The 10,175-nt window shown below is 38.4% G+C and overlaps 1 protein-coding gene across 1 annotated transcript in view; it reads left to right on the top strand.

Moving 5' to 3' along the window:
* Positions 1-10,175, top strand: part of PREP (prolyl endopeptidase) — a 116,676-nt gene that overhangs the window by 20,602 nt on the left and 85,899 nt on the right. The window contains exon 6 of the mRNA XM_019473576.1: positions 7,862-7,967. Within this exon, the coding sequence (XP_019329121.1) occupies positions 7,862-7,967 (106 nt within the window). The remainder of the gene's footprint in view (positions 1-7,861; positions 7,968-10,175) is intronic.

The raw sequence follows: 10,175 nt of genomic DNA, 5'->3' as shown, positions 1-10,175 counted from the left end.
TCTGGACCCACTCCAACAGGTCCCTGTCTTTCTTATGCTGAGGGCTCCAGAGCTGGACGCAGTACTCCAGGTGGGGTCTCACCAGAGCAGAGCAGAGGGGCAGAATCCCCTCCCTCGACCTGCTGGTCATGCTTCTTTTGATGCAGCCCAGGATACGGCTGGCCTTCTGGGCTGCGAGCGCACATTGCTGGCTCATGTCCAGCTTTTCATCCACCAGTACCCCCAAGTCCTTCTCGGCAGGGCTGCTCTCAATCCCTTCATCCCCCAGCCTATATTGATACAGGGGGGGTTGTCCCGACCGCGGTGCAGGACCCTGCACTTGGCCTTGTTGAAACTCATGAGGTCTTTGAAATACAGTTGATTAAACCAGTATGATGCAAATAGAAAGCAAAACAAAGCATTTGCAGTGTTAGAGTACCAGCTTCAGAGGCCTTGGATTGTGCAGACAGTCCCAAGAGGTTGCTTCGTGAAAGAGAGTTCTTGCCCCAGTCCTCCTCATCTCAAAAGACTGCGAGAACATAAAATGTGATAGGAGCTATATGCAAGCTTCAGTGACTTTCTAGCACCACTGCAAAGATAATGTGAGAACATAGCTTTATGTTCCTTTCATTATACCCCACTCCCCAAAAAAAACCCTTCAAGATCATTTTACCTTATGAAAAAATGTGTCCTGTTCTAGCAAAGGAAACAGCTTTGGTTTTTCTACTAGTTAATAAAAGCAGAATTTGAAAGGCTGGGAGATTACAGCGGGGGTTCTTGACTTTGTCATCGTGCAAGCAGAACTTTGTGGCATGGGAGCATGTGCACATCTGTGACGTTAGAACACTTGAGGCTGTTCAGACAGTGTAATTGCTCTCATCTTTTACTGACCAAATGTTTCGGCAAATTCTACAGGAATTTTTACTTTTTTCTCTGTAGAAGGCTTGTGTTTTGTGGTTTTTGTGTTCAGTATTTTACTTTACTCATCTGATACGAAGCTTTAAAATATTGATACATAACGCAAGGCAGGTAATTTCTGCATCAATCTGAAATGTCTCTTCCATGTAGACTCTTCTTGGTCAAATCATATTCAGGTTCAGTGGTGTTATGCAAAAATCTTTGTGCAGCATGTACCTAAAGTTTAGGAAGTAACCACTGTCATCAGTCTGTTCCATTGTGGTGGCTGGGTACACTCCTAAATGAGTATTTAAAAAAAAAAACAACAAAAAAAAAATTTTAGTCAGTCACTCTGGGTAGTTTTAAACTGTTATAAACATAGCGCATAGAGAAAATTGTAGGAGTTTTAAAATGCAGCTTATTGATGCTGTGAGTTTTTAATTCCTAGTTAATTAATGCCATACATTGCATGGTTGCATCTTTATTACCACCCATCTTACCTTCTCTGGATGGTTTGATCTTCCCATGACTGGGTACACGGAGTCCAGTTACTAATTTGACCATTTGGCTCTGTTTGAAAGCTTTGATTCTGTCTTTAACTTTGTGAGCTTTGATTTTTTTTTTGTATGTGATTCATTTGCTCTGTTTCATTGGAAATGCATTAGATAGCAATGACAGTTGCCTTGTTCCATATGCAAAGGACACTAGTGTATAAAGAGCAGTAGTTTGTAAAATAATCGCAGGTGCAGATCAGGTTGTAGGTTATAGTAGTGTTAACATCTGCAGTTAAAGGAGAAGCCGGTTTATCTTTTCCTCAACACAGGCATATTATCTAATATCTGTTTTTTACTCATTTAATTTTTTAATATCTTGTGCAGAAACAAATTATACAGTGATTAGTTTTTTTCCACCTTGATAATAGAAAGGGCAGAGGTGGTAAAACTTTTAATTGGTTAGCTTAAAAAGGAATGATGTGTGTATATAGTTGCCTTAATATAATACTGTGCACTCAAAGGGCCCCTATTCGTGAACTAAAAATAGAGAGCTCTTCCTTATCTTGACTCTTGCAGTGGTGACTACCCAGGTAGTATTCAAAGAACTAGCATTAATATTCACTGGGGTTGCTGTCATGCACTTTACTTGGAAGCAAAGCACTTTAATGTCTCTCCTATTGATGTTTTAGTTGAGGAGTAATACATAAAGCCAGGAAGTCTGAAAACCCGACAGCCTTCTCCTGTTCTTTCTTTTTCTTTTTTTGTTTAATTATGTATGAATTTTTGGTCTGAAATGTGCTGCTAGTAGACAAAATATTTAATTTCATTTTTGCTGTGGATCCTCATAGGTGGTTACTGCTATTATAAATGCAGAACATACAACCCTTTGGAGTTCCTTATATGGCTTGTATGATGAATTAACTATATTTTGTAATGAAAGAAAAAAATTAGGTAGTTGGAAAACTGCTTTTACTAATTAGGCTTTAAATAATTTTTCTTCTTTTGATACCCATTGATTTATTGAAGTTACAGGTAAACCACTTCATCCCTTAATGTTTTTCTAAGCAGTGGTTACTTTTCATCAAAACGGAGAGAACAGGTAACATTGAAACAAAATTGCTAGTAAAAACAAAAAAATACTCTACTATAAACCAAAACTTCTCTATAAAGATTTTACTTCAAAGGGTTTGATCCTTGAAAGACTAAATAGAATAGTACTTGTGAGCACAGCTATTGTAATGATACTTCTGTATGTTTGTATGGTGTAAACACGGTCACAGCAAATATTTCAGAAATAACAGATCTAATAAATTCAAAATTACCAAGTGACTGAATGGCAGCAGTGAAACTACAAACTATATACCAACATCAGCTCTTTGAAATAATCCTTCCTTTACTAGTGCTGAGTTCGGGATTAGTGCTGTGTTATGCCAATAAAATCATTGTTACGCGGAAGGTTTTTAAAAGCTCCAGTTGAAAGGCTACAGGATTTCTTCTGGCCTATTTTGACAGGACCTAAATGTCATTTTAAGATGTTCAATTGCTTTATAACCTCCTTACCTTTTACCACTGGGTGTTGTTTGAAATGATAGAAATTATTTTAATGAGAGAAATGTGCACTGGGTAGCATTCCAGATCTCTCTCAGAAATTCTTGAGATATGTTTCCTTTTCAGCTTGGATGTGGGAAAATAGGAGAATTTACTTTTGATCCAGGCTGTCAGTTCTGACATTACAGCTGTCTCCCTTACGCTGAACCATGAATGCATTCTAAGATTCGAGTGAAATGCTGGTATGAAATTTCAGTTCCTGAATTTGTGGGCCAAGGGCAAGGATTGCAGTTTGGCTCATGAAGATGATGTAGCAGCATAAGAATAACCCAAACGGTAGTTGGGAAATCCTATTTCCTTTTGCCATTCTGAAACCCAGACTCTTGTCTGTTTACGATATAGAAGAGTCAGTGGCATTCAGGCTGTGATTACACATTTGTCAGTACTGCCATCTGAGCTGCCTTAAGCAATCTCTGCCCCTATTACTCATGTTTCCAGCTGCTTGGTGCAGTGTGTTAGCTCAGCCATTTGTGCAACTGCACAGTGAACTGACTGAGATACTAATCTAGCAGAGGGACTTTTTCTTTTATTCTTTTTCTTTTTTATTGTGTTTTTTTCTTTCTTTTTTTTCTCTCCTGGATTCTCTTGGTTTTGTTTTTTTCTGGATTCTTCTTTTATATCTTTTCCTTTTTTTTTTTTTTTTAACATGCTATTTTTTCAGCTGGATCAGCTCCCCAGTCTGGTTTACCACACAAATCGTAAATGCTTGTATTGGCATGACCAGGGGAATGAATTCGCATGGATACAAGCAACCATAGCAGTAGGAAGAGCTAGAGAGACTGCATAAGCTGGTACTGCTGCCAATATTTGCTCATCAAACTGTAACTTTGCAATGTGGATGTCTAAATCTGCGGTATAATACTAAACATTTCAGCATGCTGCAATCAACAGTGTCTTGTCCTGTTTCTGTCAAATTTCTTTGGGTTATAGAACTCACTGATGTAAGAATAGCTTTAGTGATAGAGACAAACCTAATTGGCATCCCACCAGCAATATGCTTTGGGAATTCCTACTTCAAATTAAACATCAACTGCTATCAGCTCTTCAGTAGTCCAGCTGGGAATGTGGAAGGAAAAACTCATTAGATGTACTCAGATGTGTTGTCATCAGAGGTTCTGAATTGCCCTTGCAACAACATCATCAGAAATTTGCAAATAAGTTTTCATTCTTGGTATAGCGAGCAGTCTTCTGTTAACTGTTAACTCACAGCATCAAAGAACAAATTTGTGTGGGTTCTGACTATGACTGAAAGAATTTTGTGTGTCATACTCTTGAGTTTACCTGAAATTTATATTTGTATATACCACTTGCAATTATTTAACATGTTTTATGAGTTGGTGAGGAAGAGAAGGAAACTTGGTACTTTTACAAGTATGAACAGTTGTTTAAGCAGCATATTGCAGTCACTAGTTTAATTAAAACTGACACCTGCAGTTAATGTTTGTCTAAAAACACTGAAGATGCTTCTTTCAAAAAAGATCACCTAATCTTGGTTTCCATTTCTGGATATACTCCCATCTTGGCAGGAGGAGGCAAAATGTCTCAATTTTGCAGGCTGCCCTGTTGAAGGTATCTTAGCAGTTTCATATAATGGGTTTTTTTGGTCTGGTAGGAATCTTAGGTGTTCTTTTCTGTTTGCCGTGTGAGCTTTCAGCTGTATGGTCTTTTTTTAGTGGTATAATTAGTTGTTGACAAAATGCTTGTAAAAAATACAACTTGGAAACACTCATTTGGGGGTTTTAGGGTTTTTTTAAGGAATGTTTGGTAGTTGGGGGTTTTTTGCTAGCTTTCATATACTAGAGATTTGGCTCTGTGTTCTTAGTTCCCTCCTTGTGTCTTCAAAACTATGGATCTGTTTGAATAGCAGTATAGTTAGGGGCTAATTCTTCTGCAATTTACTTTGCATAACTAATTCTATAGATATTTGGCACAACTAATGTTATGAATATTAACCAAAGTACATCTAAGAAGTGATTACAGTATATGAATAAGAATTTTTTTTGAAGGTGTGTTTAGGGCCAAATGGAAAGTTTCCAGAACTCAGATTCATGTTTTGTGACTAGAGGTTTAAATTTCCATTAAATATTATCATATCAGAATGTGAACAGGAAACAGCCTTCTGTATCAGTTGTTAATAAAACATCTAAATCTGGTAATTCTGTAATAGCTCAGTCAGGAGAGGGAAACTTTAGGTTGATGACTTCCTGTTACTTCCTGCCTTTCCTTGACGGACTTGCACTTTCAAAAGCTTTGCCAGGAAACAGAGTATGTTTGCAAAGCTGGAGCAGAAAGAAGGACTCATTGATGTACCAGTAGACACCACTTTGGAAATATCCTGTGTGTACATGCATGTGCAAAGGCAAATCAAGCAGCAGCATCGGAAAATTTATAATGTGGTTGTAGCTTATAATGTTCATTTAACAGCAGCATTAGATTTTTGTGTGTGTAAACCTAATGAAAATGGCAAAAATGAAAACTCTGTAAGCGTCATTTCGTTTGCCACAATAAGCAGAAGTACCCTTGAAATTATCAGCTTGGATGGTTTCTAAGAAATTTCATACTGCTTTGTGACAGAAAACACACCTTATTAATTCCATCACTTGACAACTTGAGGGAAAATCTGCTGTGAATTAAGTGACTGTCATTCAGACGGACTAAGCTGCCAGCCTTTTTCCACCTCTGAGATGGACTTTTAGCAGATACCTTTGGAAGCTCATTGAAATAAGGCAGCCAGAAATCCAAAGCTAACCTCTACCACTTGGGTAATTTTTTCTGTGGTATGTCGTACTATGAATAACATATTAAGTAGGTGAGTGTTCAGCTTTTTCTTTTAAAAAATAGATTGACAGAGCTATGCAGAGCAAGCATGTTTGCCATATGCGAAGTGCTGACTTGATGGTTTTCACTGTCCTGCCTTGTGAGCAACTAAATTTTGGCTTTCCTATTCAAACAATAGGTATTGTTCTGATTAAACTCTACTGCTCTGTACATAGTACTGTGATGGCCTGTGTAGCGGTGTGCATGCGTCAGCAAGATGATCTTACAGGGCTTAATTCACCCAGCGTGTGAATCTAGCGTTGTTTGGTGAACCTGGGTTTCAGCATATCTAGGATATTCACAGGCTCAAACACTGACCGTGCGGGAATTGCTAGAGAGAGGAAGCATGGTGAGGAGACCTCCTTGTGTAGAGGAGGCAGCAGTCAGTTCATGTAGACCTGTAAGATGCAGTGAGGGCCCATTTTCAGAAGTTAGTGACAAACACTTTTCTATAGATTCAGTTTCGCTGGCAGGTTACACGGTAAAAAAGGAGTGCTTACACAGGGATCGAAATAAAGACGTGACTGAGAGACCGAAAGACTGCCTCTTTCACTTAAGTATTAGCAGTTTCAGCAGCACAGTCTTCCCTTTGATTGATGAGCAAGTGCAGCCCTGGTACATCTCTGCATCTCTTAAAATACCTGAATTAATATGTATATCCCAAATTACTGATTTTCAATGAGATACATGTCGCTGGTCCTTCTCAAGTCATTGCTAGCCTCCATTTATTTCCATAGGATTCGGGGGAGGGGAGGTAAATTTCCTTTTGCATGGAATTGATACCTTGAAAAAGGAGTTTGGAAGTTCAAGTTCAGAAGTTTTGACCTCATCTTCACAGGAAACTCTTGAGGTTTTTTTGGACAAAAACCACTGGTTGCTCCATTGTGTCTTTACAAAGATGGCTAAGTTAGCAAATACTCTTGCACAATTTAACATTGAATTTGAATGCTGACATTATAGTCATTGACTAGAGAGAAACTGGACACTTACATCATCAGATGTGGCTGCCTCGTAGTTTTTTGAGAAATTTCTATTGAGCTACATAAAGCTATGTTTTAATTGATGTAGGAGGGTTCTTTTTGAGTACTGTAGTTCAGTAGGACCCTGGCAATCCAGTTGATTACAGGACTAAACAGTGCTTTATATTCAACACAGTGGATTCAATTAAACTTCTTCATGTTGAAGTCATTGACTGTGAGGTATTTTTAATGCCATTTGTGGTTTTGGTGGGGGTTTTCTGTTTATTTGTCATCTTCTTACCAGCAGGTTGTAGTCTTTGGACTGTTTATACTGAGTCCATTCTTAGTTACTGAAATGTCAGGTTAGTTCTGTATATTAGTTGTTGTATTGGGTTTATGTGGCAAGGTTTTGGTACCGGGGGGGCTGCAGGAGTGGCTTCTGTGAGAAGATGCCAGGGCTGCCTCCATGTCAGACAGAGCCCATACCAGCCAGCTCCAAGGTGGACCCGCTGCTGGCCAAAGCTGAGCCCATCAGCGATGCTGGTAGCACCTCTGGGATAATGTATTTAAGAAAGGGCAAAAAACGCTGCACAACAGCTGTGAGAGAAGAGTGAGACTATGTGAGAGAAACCACCCTGCAGATACCATGGTCAGTGAAAGAGGAGGGGGAGGAGGTGCTCCAGGTGCTGGAGCAGAGATTCCCCTGCAGCCCGTGGTGAAGACCATGGTGAAGCAGGTTGTCCTTCTGCAGCCCATGGAGGTCCACAGTGGAGCAGATATCCACCCTGACTCATTTAGACACCTTTTTAACTGGAATACTTTTAATAATCATAAACTTTCTTTTTTTCAATTGACGGTGGGAATAAACAGATAATGCTGTTTGGTTTTTATCTCCTGAAATGTCAGCAGACTACACTGTTATTTATTGATGTAAGTGATGAGTGTGGGTTCTTGGTGAGTTCTCATGTTCCATACACATCTGTTCACTCAACTAACTGTAGCATCAATTTCTTTTTTGCTCGGGGTTTAGGGACTAACTTTTCCAGTTGGATTTTTTTTTTTCCCCAGTGGATGAGTTGTTTCTGATTTTTCTGTAACTTCTTACAGGTATCAGATGATGGTCGATATGTCTTGCTGTCTATCCGAGAAGGGTGTGATCCAGTGAACAGACTGTGGTACTGTGATTTACAGAGAGAGTCTCAGGGTATATCAGGTATGTGTTTTCTTGCTTTGTAAGTTTTCCTTCATTTTAAAGTATTTCAAGTCTTACGTTGTCTTATTTATGTTTAAATATATATATATTTAAACATGTGTGTTGCTTCATCTCCTCTCTTTTTTTCTAATGCAGACATTATAAGAAAATATGCACTGCTTCTGCTAGCATTCCATTTTCTGTTATGTATCAGTAGATGGAAAACTCCATTCTTAGTTCTGTAGTTTGTTTAAAAGGTCACAAGGAAAAATTGAGATAGTGTAAGCAGCCTTACCAGTGTATGTTCCATTTCTTTCTACACCACTAGTACTTTTCCATGTTTAATTTTTTTTACATTTAAAAATTCATGTGTCTCACTTCAAGCGCCGATCTCCCTTTTAAAAAAGTACCTGGTTTATAGGTAACATTTTTTCTCCATATAGTGCTAGGAAACGAACAAAAATCCTCTAATATTTTAGTAATATAACTTCGCTTTGTAGCATTATTATTATTACAGTAGAAGTATCTACTAATATTTCAAATACATGTTCATGAACTGCTCCTTCCTTGCCTTCTAGTTGGATTAGCCTTTGGCTTTTGTGTATTTGGCATTTTTAGCCTCAGTGATATGGGCTGAAAGTATGATACTTTGCTCCATATGGCTATTGTTGACGGTTCGTATAGTTAGTTGTTTTACTGATCAGTGGTTTTGTATTTCCAGAGTATTAATTATCGAAATCTCTTCCTCAATATGTGCTTTGCGTAGAACACAACTCGGCTCTTTTTGATTCTTTGCGGCTTCTGTCTTTAAAAACTTCAGAAACAGAATAAATACTGCAGTAGCTCCTTGTTAAATATTGGGTCTCGAGAAACTTGTTCTCTTGCCCGTAAACAGAATATTCGAGGTTCATGAGCATGACTAGAACTGATAGCAGCTCTGCAATATGGGGTGTATAGTTCTGTTTCTCCCTTCCCCTTCCTTTATTATACTACCTGGTTGTGTGGTCTTCCCTTAGTTCATCAACAAGTCTTAGTACAATATTTTGAATTTTGGTAAGTTGAGTGTTAGTGATAATAGTTAATAGTTTTATGCTCCTTTCTGGGGGATTATTAATTTTTGTTTTGTGGGCATGTCACTCTCCTTTTATGAAGGATACTTCTTAATTACTTCTAAACTTGTCTTGAACAACTGAGTAGTTGTTTAATGTCCTCTTGAATGTAGAAAATGGCAGGCCTAAGCAAAATTATTACAGATGCTTTCCATGCAACTTTATTAGAAGCAGAAAACTGTGTAGATAAAACTTCAGTACAGTGAAGCATTTTCGTAAATGATAAATTGCATTGTCATTCAAGTTGACACTTTCCAGCTAGAGACAGAATACATAAAAAGCATAGTTCTCCTCCCATATTCACCCTCCCATTTATAGATACACTGGACAATCTTGAAGAGAGCGCTGGCATGGAGCCTTGAAAAACCATGGATGAGATAATGAAGCTTCTATTTTGTACTACCTGGTATAAGGCAAACCTACAGTTTAACCTTTTCTGAGCTTGGAAATGCTTCTTTAAAAAAGTTTTTTCTCTGAACCAGTCTTTGACTTGCCTTCCTATTTGTTTGTTGATGGGTGGGAGTAGTTCCATCCCTCCAAATTCTCCCTTTTTGCTTATAAAAGGAAGGATCTAGCTGTAACCATTTGCTTGCACAAATTCTCTATTTTATAAACTTAGGAACTCTCCGTATCTGTCTCACTAAGTTGCCAAATGCATTTTCAGTACAAAGGCTCTTATCTTTACCCCTGTCTTTCTACCTCCATGTTAGTAAGCACAGACCTAACAGTAAACATCTGGGATGTTTCCTAGAGTTGATCTTCTGTTTAAATGTAAACACCCTGAACCACTGGTCCTTCAGCCTTTGGTGGCCAGAGGCAATGAAGTTGAGCAAGCAGTAATATATGTAAGCTTAATTATTGGCTCTATCAATTTAGACCACAAGAGGTGTAATTTCAGTTCAGTTTGTAATTTTCTGGGACAGCAAGTTGTTGTGGTTTAACCTCAGCCGGCAACTGAGCACCACGCAGCCGCTCACTCACTCCCCCTGCCCCCGGTGGGATGGGGGAGAGAATTGGAAGAGGAAAAGTGAGAAAACTCATGGGTTGAGATAAGAACAGTTTAATAATTGAAATAATAATAATAATAATAATAATAGAATATACAAAGCAAGTGATACAC

This window comes from Aptenodytes forsteri, unplaced genomic scaffold (genome assembly GCF_000699145.1).
Source record: "Aptenodytes forsteri isolate BGI_AS27 unplaced genomic scaffold, ASM69914v1 Scaffold171, whole genome shotgun sequence".
Classification (NCBI taxonomy): domain Eukaryota; kingdom Metazoa; phylum Chordata; class Aves; order Sphenisciformes; family Spheniscidae; genus Aptenodytes; species Aptenodytes forsteri.
The sequence above is the reverse complement of the archived record's forward strand: the minus strand, read 5'-3'. Positions and strand labels throughout refer to the sequence as shown.